This window comes from Heptranchias perlo, chromosome 13, assembly GCF_035084215.1.
Source record: "Heptranchias perlo isolate sHepPer1 chromosome 13, sHepPer1.hap1, whole genome shotgun sequence".
Taxonomy (NCBI): Eukaryota; Metazoa; Chordata; class Chondrichthyes; order Hexanchiformes; family Hexanchidae; genus Heptranchias; species Heptranchias perlo.
The window spans coordinates 43,422,448-43,437,572 of NC_090337.1; the positions used below are offsets into that span (position 1 = coordinate 43,422,448).

At 44.5% G+C, this 15,125-nt stretch overlaps 1 protein-coding gene across 3 annotated transcripts in view; it reads right to left on the minus strand.

The window, feature by feature from the left end:
• Positions 1-577: 577 nt before the first annotated feature.
• The window catches only part of schip1 (schwannomin interacting protein 1), a 160,517-nt gene continuing 145,969 nt past the window's right edge, over positions 578-15,125 (minus strand). For all 3 annotated transcript variants that reach the window (XM_067995387.1, XM_067995386.1, XM_067995388.1), the window contains 2 exons: positions 4,234-4,327; positions 578-1,156 (listed from right to left, as the gene is read on the minus strand). In XM_067995387.1, coding sequence (XP_067851488.1) covers positions 1,105-1,156; positions 4,234-4,327 — 146 coding nt within the window. In that variant the 3' untranslated portion in view covers positions 578-1,104. The remainder of the gene's footprint in view (positions 1,157-4,233; positions 4,328-15,125) is intronic.

The window sequence follows — 15,125 nt, forward strand, 5'->3', positions numbered from 1 at the left end:
CAGACCTCAGAGATCTCTGCACTCCAATTCTGGCCTCTTGCACATCCCTGATTTTAATCCCCCCACTATTGGCGGCCGTGCCTTCAGCTGCCTTGGCCCGAAGTTCTGGACTTCCCTCCCTAGACCTCTCCTCCTTTAAGACGCTCCTTAAAACCAACCTCTTTACCTGTCCTGAAATCTCCTAATGTGGCTTGGTGTCAAATTTTGTTTGATAGCACTCCTGGGAAGCACCTTGGGGCGTTTTACTACGTTAAAGGTCCTATATTAATGCAAATTGCTGGTGGTGGTAGAGTTGCCAGTGTGCTATTTCTAAAAACCACATGTTGAAAGACCAACCTGATTTCTCAGAAATCAAAATAGTGACATGTCTTGCTATTCCTTCACCTTAACTGATTTTTACAATTAGTATTAAACTTATTACCTGTAAAATTCTTGGATATCCTAACACAATGTGGTAATATAAGTATATCATAGGAAACAAATTTTATTTTTTTATTTTACATATTTGTACATAACATTTCCAGATTACATTTCTGAATCCAATTGAATGAAATTATATTAACACACTTTAAAATGGTTGAGTCAGGTAATCAACATTTACAAAATGTTGAAAATTTATTCAAGTGACCTAATCACCAATAGCTACAACGTCACTACAAGGCAGGCATGTATTCTTTGACTTTAATAGCACCTTTAAATAAAGTTTATTTGTTTAAAACTACCATCTGTGGAGAATAAAAAGAGGCCCATGGTAAAATACTGTATAACTGAAATCCAAGGAGACAGAAGAGTTAGCTTCTCTTAACTACTTTATATATCTTCCAATCCTGCACATTTCTCAGTTTTACTAGAATTGCATATCAGTTACCAACATTTTACTGAAATGCCCAATACAATTCAGTGACAAATGTAATCATATTAAAATAAATTATAAAAGAAGCATAGGCCAAATCACTGGACATAAAGCTTCAAACAGTACCAATGACTAACACTGATTTTCTTGAAGTGCACCATCTTGAGCGTCAGCATTTTACAACCACAGAAGCAAAGTAAAATCTAGCTTTTTTCTCTCCAGTCTCCTAGCTTGTTGGAGGCATCTCAGTTTCACTTGGCTGTCGTTTTCTCTGCCATGTGCTTCTGCTGACTTTCGGCATGTCTGGAGAAAGAAGAGAAGTCAAAGGTAATGTCACATTTTGGGAATCTTGACCATTTTGCTGCAGAAGGATCTGGGTATTATTTATATTGGAAGTGTTTAAGCTTAATTCAGGTCACAGAGGTGTAAATTTTGGTTGCGTTTGTTGACAAATTAAAGTAGTAATGTATTGTCACCACCAGCAAGTGGGCAGACAGCACTCATCCAACACTTTACCTGCAGATTTTCTGTAATGGTTACTCTCTGTACATTCAGTTGCTGGCTGTAAAATAAAGCACTGTATCTGGCTTCATCTCACTAAAATCTTAATCCTTTCGGAAGACTGTTGAAATGCACGTGGGACCACGTGCGAGTTTACAATATCCAATTCATATAACAATGGAGTCTTATTGTCACGCTATTGTATATTGCATAGTAAAGGTAAACTCATGGCAGTTCCAGATGTGGGATCTGCTTATGGGAGAAGCCAGTGACATTGAACCCCAAGAGAGAGTATATCTGGAGTAGATCTGAAATTAGTAACAATTAGTGGCTGCTACATGGGATACTGATTTATACTGGTGATGAGAAGTGAGTTAAAACATTTATAAGTGAACTGAGCAGCAATACTGATAATTCAAAATGTCCAAATCAAATAGAGTCCAAACTTGAGTTTGCTCAGTTAGTAGCTGAAGATAAAGTGACCTTCAGCAAAAAGAGCACGAGTTTCAACACAGTTGAAGCACTGTCAACAGGAACAAGAGCGGGAACAACACAAATCCAATAACAAGAAAGACAAAACACCGATTTGAGGCTGCAAGGAGGAGAGAATGCGCCAGGACGAGGCCAAGGAGATGTTGAAAAAATGTTGTCACACTCTTGGATCTGGTAGAGAAACACATATCGGCAGCGATTCAGGTAAATGAGGTTGCGGAATATGGAGCCCACTATTTTGATAAATTGAATCTAAATCCAAACTTTAAAGAGGGAGTTCATATTAATGGCTTTATCCAGGCATCTGAATTGTTAGCTGGCCACCACAATTGGGGCAAAGGTGAATGGGCCAGCCGCTTTGCAGAAAGTTGCTAGTTGTGTTTTCTCACGTCAATCCTGCTGCCAATTCTTGCTATACTTGGTGCTTATGATTGAACACCCAAAGTTTAAAAAAACTAAGGAAAATTCTATTCATTATATAGGGAAACAGTCCTCGGGATAGAAGCCATGGGACATGGGGCTAGAAAGTGAAAACATATTGAACTATGATGGTCTTTGCCATTTGCTATTAAGGAACAGAATTCTGGAAATAGTTTCATACAATTTCAGAGTTTGGCTACTTGATCAGGACTGTAAAACTCTTGAGCAGCTAGGTCTTGGCCCATAATTTTATGGCCTTGCAAGCACATATGAACCATCTCATGGGTGGGAGATCAGATGTCTCGTGCTGTCTCACAGATGATCAGCTTGGTGAGTCAGCTTTGCAGCCAACATGGTATGAAGCAGCTCAATAGAAGTCTGAAGACAATTAAATCAGGTATTTTAAATACGGTGAGGTAGGCTACAAATCAAACCACTGTACTTAGAAATTCCACAAATGCAAACTGGCAGACTGTTTGACTTTGCAAGGTGTGAGTAGGCCAGCTATATTGTGACCAAGAATATACATAGGTTGACTTCTTACCTTCATCTGATCACAGTGAATAGAATGCACACAATGGGTTGCAACACACTGGTTGTTCCTTCACGATAGTATATGGTAGCATAATGAAAGACTACCACTCTACGGGAAGGAAAGTTGCACACATTCGTGAACTGTGGTTGACAACAGATATACTAGTGCAATGGTTAGAGTTTAGCTAGACTATTTCAGCCGCGCAGGGGCGACAGTCTTTTCGTCCATACTATGAGGTTTTGAAAGGACACGACGTAGATACTGAAGTGGGTTATAGACAGGCAGCTCAGGGGAGGCCAGAAAGACAACACAAAGTGCAGGCCCTGTTAGCACTGCAAAGTCAGCTGCCAAAGTCGCAGATTGAGTGGCACATGATCCAGGGCCTCTCTTTCCTGAAGAGACAAAGTGAAAGGGGTAATTCAGGTAGAGGCCTCGTTGGGTCAACTCTGAGCACAAGAGGAGACATGCAGATTGATGGGAAGTTGGATTTAATGGTCCAGGAAGGCCTGGGTAGTACAAACTGAGGGGACTGGAGGAGGTACACCTCAGAGTGCAGGGAAGGGCAAAGAGAAAACTGGCAGCTCACTTCACAGTCTGACGTTAAAATGGCACCTTATCCAGGGAGAGTGTTTTCGGGCACACAACGGAACCCAGGTGGTTGGGAAGTGGTTCTGTGGCACATCTCGTTAAGGACACGATAGTACTGTGCGTCGTACCTGTTCAGGGGAAAGACCTGAAATCTCACGTGGTACATTGCCTGGCTGGCGGCAGCAAAAACCAGCTAGGTAGCAGATCAACTAACCAGGACAGCCCATTGCAGAAGCTATGAGCAGCACGTTGCTTATGGTTGCGAGGCACAAGCTGCTTTGGCTGTAGGCAATTGGGGCCCCATCAGATGACGCAAGCATACACCACTACACAATACGTGGAATCACAGTTGGTGTGAGAGATCAGAGATACCTAATCCCTCAGGCAGGTTTCCACACAGCCCACGGGCTCCTGGGGTCAGGGAAGATCAGCAGCCCTGGTAATGTGCCTAGTTTGCCGCACTGGTTTTGCAGGTGAGTTGTAAACAATTTTACACATTTCCCGGAAATCCATCTGCAAGAGTTTCACATCTAAAACAAGACTTTTAGATCTAAACCTACCACCTACTTTTTGTTTTTGTTTCAGTATAAACAAGCTAGCCTTGCAAAGAAGTCCCCTGCTAAACTTTCATGACAGAATTATAACAATTCCAGTTAGCCAAAGTATCTCAGCTTTTAAAAAAAAGATGAGAAATGTTTCAGGGAAAATACATGTGAATGTAATGAGAGAGGAAAATATCAAGAATTGTTCAATGGTCCAAGGGTGGGATACAGAACTGTCCTGTTGAAACTATTGCAGGAAAAAGGAAGTCAGTCAATCATTCATGTTCAATCCTAGCACCAACCTGGTAAGGTCTTCTATGTCCACCAGCATGGCATCCTGTTCCATGTGCAACTCATCCCTAATGAGTAGAAGCTGGACCAACTCTTCATTTAAACCTGATTAAACAAATGGAAAGGTCAATTTATGGGATTAGTTCCACAATTGTTATTTTTTCCAAAACAGCTCCTCCATTTCATGAAAACTGAACAAGATTTGATATCAATTGCTATTTATTTTTCAAAGTGACAATCTGTAAAAGCAATTTGCAAAATATCAGGGAAAGTCATGACCATTCAGTTCCAACTGAAATCTCTATGCACAAGCATTAATATGCATTATTTATATACAGAAAAATAATGAAACAGAAAAGGACAGTAATGTTGCTTTGAGGAGTTGAGATGGTAAAAAAATCCATCATACTTTTCTCCTGTTCTTCATCTGGAAATAGATTCCCAATTTGTTGAAAATGGTACATTTTCATTTTTGAATTTGTTTACAATTATAAAGGACAATGAAATAAATGACAGTAAATATTTAATATCTTCACAATTGCAACCAGAATGTAAATTTGTTCTAACATTTTTGTTATTTTTGTCTAAAAAGCATTTGTCTTATTATCTGAGCCTGATAAAGAATAAGGTGGTTATGGGCAAAAAGGCTGCAGGATGGTCAATGATGGATCTGTGAGGTGATGAAAGAGGAGTAAGAATCAATTTTGATCCAAGGAGATTTAGAGATGATATCACACTTATTCTTTATTCCATGCTCACTGAGGACAGATTAAATTTTCTAAGTCGAATTTAAAACACTTGCACATTGTAATCAGCAGAATCTCAATAGCACACAGACTGTTGTAGTTTTATTTATATTTATGTGAAGAAAGCTACCTCCTTTTTAATTTTCATTATTTAGTACATTGAGTGAAATATAGTTTACATTAAAGGTGGTATAAAAATTAATTCCGAACACTGTTCAAGACAGGAATATTATTAAACAAGTTCAGATTGTAAAATAATTCATGATTCTTATACCAAAAACATTGCAAAATATTTCTTAGACCCTCCTTTAACAATCAAAAAATATCAGTATCAAATAAAATTTGAAACATGAATTATAGAAAGTTTAGAAACAGTTGAGAAAAATTGCCAGTTTTTGCTGTCAATTTTAGGTTTTGATTCTTCCCCTACTAGAACAAACAAAACTGAAAACTGTATAGAACACACAAAAAAGGACTTCAGATTATTTACTGATACAACTACCTTTCAAAATACTTAAAAATCCATTCTTAAACCTTAAAGCAGCCATACTTATTATTTTGGGATTGCTTGCAGCAGAATCACTCATACTGCAGCACCACCAAAAGTCCAGCCATTACAAAAAATAAATGAAAACGTTTTAGGCTTTAAAAAAAAGTTCCAAGCAGAGCAACATAACTGCTATTTTTCATGGGAGCACATTGAGGAAGCAGCAGCCCATCAACAGCCACATTTCCCAAATAGTGTCTGGCATAATAGCAACCATGATAGGGTCACTCAACTTTTATTTAACTACAAGGGATTCCTAATCCCTATCTTATCGTATCGCCAGATTAAGTAATCTAGTTTCACGAATAATGAAGTTACAGTAAAACGACACTAAAATAGTAAGAAAATAGGTAACTGCGATGTCTTAGTGGGTAAATGCACTGCATGGTGTGGCATCTGTGCACAGGAAGCTTCCAAGTTCATTCCTTATTCTGCGCTAGGTTAGCAGTAAGATCACAAGTACCCTTAATATTATTGAGCTGGATTTGGATGGGGCGGGTGGAAATCAGTTCAACGCGGCGGCCCACCACTATCTCAAGGGCAACAAAGGATGGGTGATGCCCATATCCGGAGAATGAAGCAAAAAAAAACGACAATCACCATTGCTGTTTGTGTGTGGACATCAGGGGCCCGATTTTACCAGGGGTGCGGGTTGGCAGCGGGTGGTCAGTCGGGCTCGAGGAAAACGCGCCGTCCAAATTGAGTGCGTTGTGCGCGCGATCACGGGATGATTGATGTAATTAGCCGGCAGTTACGGGTTCCGCGCTTCTCAGCTGCGTGCCGGCGGCCTGCGCATGCGCATTGACGTCTGAGCGATGGTGGCGCTCTATTTAAAGGGGCAGTCCACCAAAGCCCCTCCAGCCACAAACTATACTCCATGAAGGATGGAGGAGCACAGGGGTAAGGTTGCTCCCCGTTTCACGGACCACGCCCTCCAGGTGCTGCTGGACGGGGTCCGCATGAGGAGGGAGACGCTGTTCCCCACAGATGGAAGGAGGTGCCCTGCCAGCGCCACCAAGAGGGCATGGGAGGAGGTGGCCGCTGAGGTCACAAGCAGGGGAAACACCACCCGCACTTGGATTCAGTGCCGCAAGAGATTCAATGACCTCACCAGGTCCGGGAAAGTGAGTACACTAACGCACTCTGCCTCACTCCGTCTTCCACATCACCTCAAACACCTCACAACCCCATCTCCACTGAGAGCACTGCGCTCCCGCACCAATCCTCACAGCCACCCAACTATCATCCTCACAGTGCCTGCACGTACCCACCGTCCCTGTCCCCACTCGACCACTACCACACACCCCAATGCCCATACAATGGGATGGCCATGTGGCACACGCATCCTCCCATCCATCTGGCACACGCTCAACCCACTCACACCAATGCTTGAACCGTCTCACAATGCAATCATCACTCAATAACGTTTTTGTGTTTTGCCCTCACAGGAGAAGAGGGCCAGGAACGCACGCGATAGGGCACGCACCGGAGGGGGCCCGCCACACGAGGTGGCTCTGACAGACGCCGAGGTCGAGGCACTGGAGATCAGCCGCACGCTGCATTGCCTGTCGGTGGCGGATGGCGAGTCTGGTTCTGGCGAAACGGCCGGTAAGGGAAAGCTGGCACTCATGACTCATGAGCGCGAGTGATCTTAGCATCACATGGCATATGCCGCACCGCCACATTTGGTCACATGCCTGATATTACCCTCTGTTCTCTTGCAGGACCGTCTGCGATCGACGTTTCGGTTGATGGCGATTCCTCAGAGGACATGCCCGTCTCTGAGGGTGCATCGTCACACATGAGCCTTGCATCCACCAGCGCAGATACACACACCTCGCTGGGTCCCCCCCCCCCTCAGTTAGTTGGGATTGCACATGGTGAGTCACCGCGCACACGTGAGCATGAGCAGACCCTGGTGGCAGGGTCAGCCGCGGAGGGTCCGCGTCGGTGGGAGCACTCTTCTCCAGGCTTTGCTCAGCCGGACCCAGATGCTGAACCCAGGGGGCCACCTGTCAAAAGGAGAGTCGTCGAGGGGCACCAGAACATTGCTGAGGTACTGGGAGAGGTGCCACGCGCACTCTCCACAATCGCACGGAGGATGGAGGAGTCCAACTCCTGCATGAGGGGAATGGTGGAATAGGTGCAGGAGGGTATCGCCGAGATAGTGTCGCAGGGACGTGAAGGCATCTCTGAGATAGTGTTGCGGGTAGGTGTGGGAACGTCTGCGGTGGAGGACAGGCTAGTCTCCCTCGAGCGTCACGCACAGCTCACCAATGAGTCCATCCAGGCCCTCACAACGGCTGTTCGGATTCAGGGTGAGCAACATTCTGCCGCCATCAACAGGTTGACAGATACATTGGAGGTGGCCTTGCAAGGTTTCACCCACGTCATCCAAACTGCCGTCCAGCAGGGTGGAAGGGGTGATGTGGGCCTTGGCCATGAGAGGGAAGATGGTGAACGGGGAAATGGAAGTGTGGACGCTACTCAAGGCGCCCCCACGTCTCACCCGTTGCCCCCCTCTCAACCAGTGCCTGCAATAGTCCATCCTCTCCAGGTGGCCGAGTCTGCCCCTGGACAGGTGCAGGAGGAGCAGTCTGTGGAGGTGCCCTCACGGGCACCGAAACCCAGGGGGCGTCGGCCCAAAGCATCTACCCGGTCAGGGCACGAACAGGAGCAACCTGCCACCACCTCTGCTGGAGCCACAGGGGTAGCACCACGTAGGGGGTCCCGAAAACGAAAGCCTAAAGTTCCGTGAGCACACAGGGATTGCACCAGGGTGTTTGTCTATTTGTTTTTTTTTAATTTCCACTCTTTGAATGTCACCACAAAATAAACTCACTTTTTCTCACCAATGCAGCCACCTCTTGTCCATAATTCTGCGGCTTGTGCAATATGTCCCTTCCGTGCGCCTCATCATGACGACGACCACCCCGTCCCACCCATTGGGCATAATACAGTGGGTGCAGGTGTACAGGCACCACTCTTTTGTGGAGGGAGCCTGTATGGACCCTCGTCTGTGCACGTTATGACATGTGAACGCCTCACACAGTGTGATGTTAGGAGAACCGTTGGCATATGAGTGCCTCCCTGGACTGACGAGGACGCAGGTGAGCCAGTGTTCGGCGCATGGGTCGTTCCTCCTCCTCTCCCTCTTCCTCCTCCTCCTCCTCTTCCTCCTCCTCCTCCTCATTGTCGTCCTCAATGTGGGTGGCGGGTGTGCATGGGGCCTCCACCAGCGGCACCCCTCTCTGTAGTGCCATGTTATGCAGGGCACAGCAGACAACTATAATTCGTCCCACTCTGAATGGTGTGTATTGGAGCGCTCCCCCGGAATGATCAAGGCACCTGAAGCGCATCGTGAGCAGCCGTATAGCCTGCTCAATTGTAGACCTGGTAGCAATGTGGCTGTCATTATACCGACGCTGCGGCTCGGTAATGGGGTTCCTCAGAGGTGTCATAAGCCATGTGTGCAGGGGATATCCCTTGTCACCGAGGAGCCAGCCGTTGCCGGCGTTGGGTGCGTGGAAGAGGGGCGGGACGGTGGACTCCCTGAGGACGAAGGCATCGTGGCAGCTGCCAGGGTATCTGGCGCACACGTGTAGGAATCTCTGGCGGTGGTCACAAATGAGCTGGGCGTTCATGGAGTGATACCCCTTCCTGTTGATGAACAGCCCTGGCTCATGTGGAGGTGCCCGTATTGCTATGTGGGTGCAATCGATTACACCCTGCACCCGTGGGAAGCCAGCCACAGCATGGAATCCAACCGCCCTCTCCGTCTGGCTGCGCTCATCCATGGCGAAGTTGATGTAGGTCGAGGCCCTGCGGAACAACCCATCGGTGACCTGCCTTATGCACTTGTGTGCAGACGACTGACAGACCCCGGTGATGTCCCCCGTGGCACCCTGGAAGGATCCGGAGGCGAAGAAGTTGAGGGCAGTGGTGACTTTGACGGCGACGGGTAAGATGCTGCTGCTTGGTCCATCCGGGAGCAGCTCGTCATTGAGGAGGCTGCAGATGTCGGCGACTACCTGGCGAGTGACTCTGAGCCTACGTATGCACTGCTGCTCAGAGAGGTCCAGGAAGCTGAGCCTCGGTCTGTAGACCCTGTGCGGAGGGTAGTGCCTCCTGCGACGCATCTCTCTCTGCGGATGCCCTCCATCCTGCTGTGCAGGTGGATGTGCCACTGCACCGTGTTGTGGGGATGCACGTCTCTGAGGCGGACGGCGTGGACTGCGAGGCTGCTGAGGCTGGTCATGCTGTTTGTCCTCCGAGGATGTCAACGCAGCACCCATCTGGCAGGTATAGGTTTGCGGGGTTGTGCACGCTAGAAAAGTGTGTCCTCGCACAGGGGTTGCACTTTCACGCTGGTGAATCTTCTTGCTTGGAGGAGGGTGGTGGAGGGCAGGCGTTGCCCAATGTTACGGAGTGTCCTCTTGCGTTGGTGAAGGCTCTTCCCCCCCCCACCTGTGGAATGCACCTTGGCAGCTGCCACAGGCTGCTGGCTGCAACACGTCCGTTGAGAGTGTGAGTGTTTCCCCCAGTATGGGAAACAGTCTCATTTCACTGTAAAATCCCACACCTGTTAAATAAACAGCTCAATCAGGTCATTTAATGACCTGAAATACCCAGATAAATACACTCAAGTGGAACCCCGCTGGCTTTAATTGCCTGCGGGATTCCCACCAGCGGGGGCTACGCACGCACCCCCGCACGTCAGCGCGGAACCCGGAAGTGGGCGGGATCGAGGCGCGATCCGGTCCCGCTCCTCGAAATCGGGATTTTAGAGGCCCCCCCGCCGAGAACGCACCCGGGATCGGGTGCTAAAATCGGGCCCCAGGTTTCTTTGCAATGCTTATCATGGTCAAGTAGCAAATAGAGTTTCATGTATAAGGAAGGGTGATATGGGTGAGGCAACTGAAGGCCCCCCAGCACCACTGGAACTGTTAAAGATGTAGTGCCTTTTAACATTTCCTTATTCCAAGTATTTTTGATGTGCATACATATCAATAACCAAGGGAATATCTTGGAAGGGAGGGGCACTGCAGCATGAAGATGACTTCTAAAAATTTCTGACAGTGCTGTTCTGATCAGGTGATAGGAGGTATGCTTATAATGAACTAACACAGACACAATCACTTCTGTCTCTCCTCTGGGCTTCTAAGCCTGACCAACTCATCACAAATTCCTGCTAGCTTGTTATTCGTATTTGAACTTTATTTTTTAAAAGACAAAATGCCTGGCAGAAGTCATTTTGCACCCGAGATGCAAGAGATTCCTTGTTTACACTTATTTGCCTAACGATCACAGCTGCCGGTGCCACAAGGTTTGACAGTCAGTTTCATGTTTCGATTTCACACGATATAGTCACACTAAATGTTACCATTAGAATGTTGCTGTTTCCATTACACTTTAAGCAAACTTTCAAACATTTGGTAAAAATTTTGAATCACAATTAGTTGGTGTAATTTTAGTCAGACTAGTAAACATAGAATTAGATTTTATGAACATACGAAAATACCAGACAGGAAAAGACCTATTGGCCCATCCAGCCTATCCCACGGTTGTGAAAGGCATTACAATACATACACTCCCCGTCCACCCAGAGCCACGTAATCTACTGGGAGAGGCAAAAAAAAGATAAAAACCCAGGCCAATTTGGAGGAGAAAAAACCTGGAAAATCTCTTTCCGACCCCCTTAGGCGATTGAAAGGAGTCCAGGAGATCATATTGGTCCTGATTTACGTTACAGGACACCTACCTCTTGTATGAGGTTATCTCCGCTCCAGCCAGGTACAGGTCCAACTCTTGCTTGAAGGAATGCAATGAATCAGCATTCACCGTATGAGCCGGCAACCTGTTCCACAGGTCCACTATTCCATGGCATAAGAAGAACCGCCTAACATCCAACCTAGTTCTGCCCTTGCATAACTTGTAATCGTGGCCCCTGGTCCTCCCTAACCTAGTCCGTTGATATAGTTGTCTACATACACACAATCTAGTCCCTTCATTATTTTATAAACTTGATTTATACTCATAGAATCATAGAAGTTACAACATGGAAACAGGCCCTTCGGCCCAACATGTCCATGTCGCCCAGTTTATACCACTAACTTCTCTAAAGTTTATGCTTCTCTAAATAATAGAGACCCAGCTCATTGTGCTGGGATGTTTTAAACTGGGAATTAACTTTGTAGCCCTCCTTTGCACCCTTTCAAAAGCCTCAATATCCTCCACATATGAGTAGACCAAAATGGGGCACAGTGTTCTAACTGAGGCCTAACCAAGGTCCTGTACAAGGACAAAATGGTATGCTTTGTTTTGTAGTGAACTGTCCTGTGATACACCCTAGAATCCTGTTCACTTTAGCTTTAGCTTCACAGCATTGGTCATGGATGTTTAAAGATGAAATAAATTACTCAGATTTCTGTTTTTCATCACTGGCTTTAATTATTTTCTCTGTAGGGTATATGTATGTTTAGCGTTGACCTGTCCACATGCATGACACTACACTTTTCTAAGTTAAACAGCATTTGTCAAACACAGGCCCAATCCCAGCACATCAAGATCTGCTCGTAGTAGTCGAGCATTCTCTGCAGTCCTAACCCTCGCACATATCTTGGTATCAACCGCAAACCTGTGGATCATTCCCCCAACACTGACATCTAGATCATCAATGAAAATAGTAAATAGCAATGGTCCTAACACCGTTAGGGATCTTAAGGGGATAATAGTAGATGCTGCCACCAGATGGCAAAGATAGGTGTTTTTGTATAAATAGCTGCTGGTCAGTGAAGTTTTCTACTTTTTGAAATAGTAAAGCCTTGTGCACATTTGCTCTAGCAGGAGATTTAGAAACAATGGAGATACAGCTGACTTGTATTTCATAATCTTTTATTAGTCAGTTGCCTATGTCTAGGAAAAAAACATTTCAGTTCATTGCTAAAGGAAGGAATGATGGGGATACAGTGCCATGTTTTTTAAAATATTTTTATTGTGCCCATCAAGTTGAGGAATGTTACCATTGTGGAAATACTTTCCACTTCAGGCACCCAGTGTCAACATCAGCACTCCCAGGTCAGTTATAGAACAGTGAGATGCAGAATAAAGCATTTTCTACTTCGCCCAATAATATACCTCAGCCCCAACTTTAACCTCTAAAGAACACTCTCCAATGCACCAGTTTGTCATTTTTTCCATTTTCCACAACAACCATACTCAACCCTGCTTGAGTGACATTTGAGGCAGTTTTGTGCTGTAGGCCTATGCCCATTTGGAACTGGATTATGACCACCCGAACCCTTACAGCCAGCAGACAGAAGAGATTTGATCTTATCAATCTGGGATGGATTTGAACCTTGGCCAAGAGGTAAAAGGCCAGTATCTAACCCATTTCCACCATGCAATTTTATTGAGGAACAGTGATTTATTTTTGAAAAAATTGAAAATCATCTAAGTTACAGTTTATATTTTAACCATACAATACCATAGTTAATGTTAACAAATATAATCAGAATCTTTCAAAAGAGAAGGGAGTTGTTGGAATTGTTGAAGTGTGTGAATGTAAAGTGAACCTGAAAGTACAAATGCAATTTACAAAAAAATAAGGTGGAGGAGGAAAGAATGAGCTCAAAGTAACCAAGAATTGCAAGTTCCATGCACTCTACTTCTCCATTCCATTTTCAGGGTTTTCAAACTCCAGATTTTTTTTTGGATTGACAACTGGTGCTAGATCATAAAGCAGCAGAGGAGTGCTCCAGTCCTGTACAACAATTATCCCTCAACCAACAGATCATCTGGTCATTTATTTCTTTGCTGTTTGTGGGACCTTGTGTGCATATTGGATGCTGTGTTTGCTTACATTACAAGAGTGACAACACGTCAAAAAAAGTGCTTTGGGACATCCTTATTTTATGAAAGGCGCTATATAAATGCAAATTCTTTCCTTCTCTAATATAACTGTCATAGTACATACAGTGCACATTGTCTGCCTTGTGATATTCTGTCAACTAAACCATGTCTCCTTGGTCATCTCTTCATCAAACTGACAAGCTTTTGTTAAAGCATAGCATAAATAAATAGAGCTTGGGCTGTTTTGCTATTCCATTTGGTATACCTTCCATCTTTCAGCAGATGGAAGTGTCAAGACCAAGCCCATTTAAGAAATGATTAATTCTGTCTTTGATCAATAATTCTCTTGTGACTAACTGTTCTTCATTACATTCGCACTTGTGTCACTGAGTGCAGATCCTGTGGGATACACTTAATTTATTTTCATATTGTCTGAAAGATAATAATTATTAATCACTTACAGGTTTTGAAACGAATTATAATGTGCCTTTTTTAAGGTTTACAAAATGGCTTTGACTAGTTTGAGTTGTCTGTTGTGTAATTATAGGCATGTTGTACTAAGTTATGACCATTCCAGTGAAGCTCATCCTATCACACCCATTTAAAATTGCATTACCTCTGACACCCTGCCTCTCACTTCAAATTCCACTTGGCTGCAATTCATTGCAATAGGACTTCAATTACATCCTTCAGCATTTTTCAGTAGTTGGTGAAACAAATCAGCCTCCATTGTAAAGACCAAAATTTAGTTTTCATTACCAACACAGCAGTAAGTTCTTCAGGCCTTTTTAAAAAATAGAACAGATAAGTTACTTGAAACAATTACAGACAAAAGACAACTCGATACAGAGTCCTTTAAGGTGTCACTAGAAAATAGATACAGTAATTATGTTCAGAAACATACACTAAGATACAATGTAAATCCAGGCCAAAGGTCAGACTGAACGCTTTGGTGCAGTGGGACTGGGACATGATATAATTCAATCTTGACTTTCCCACAAAATGTAAACTTGATAAAATCCTATGAAATTTTAGCTTTCCTATTGCAGTGTAGATGGAAGCATAAAATTACAGAGATATATTATGAATGGGCAAAACTGTGGGAAATGGATTTCAATGTAGGCACGTATGAGGTCATCCATTTTGAACCTAAAAAGAATAGATCAGAGTACTTTCTAAATGGTGAAAAGCTCAAAACAGTGGATGTCCAAAGAGACTTAGGGGTCCATGTACATAGATTATTAAAATGTTAGGGACAGGTACAGAAAATAATCAAAAAGGCTAATGGAATGCTGGCCTTTATATCTAGACGACTAGAATACAAGGGGGTAGGAGTTATGCCACAGCTATACAAAGCCCTGGTTAGACCACACCTGGAGTACTGTGTTCAGTTTTGGGCACAGCATCTTAGGAAGGAAATATTGGCCTTGGAGGGAGTGCAGCAAAGATTTACTAGAGTAATACCTGGACTGCAAGGGTTAAATTCCGAGGCAAGATTACACAAACTAGGTTTGTATTCGCTGGAATTTAGAAGATTATGGGGTGATTTGATTGAAGTTTTCAAGATATTAAGGGGAATTGATAGGATGGATAGAGAGAAACTATTTCCACTGGTTGGGGAGTCCAGGACTAGGGGACATAGCCTAAAATTTAGAGCCAGGACTTTCAGGAGTGAAGTTAGGAAACACTTCTATATGCAAAGGTGGTAGAAGCTTGGAAAACTCTCCTGCAAACGGCAGTAGATGCTAGCTCAACTGTT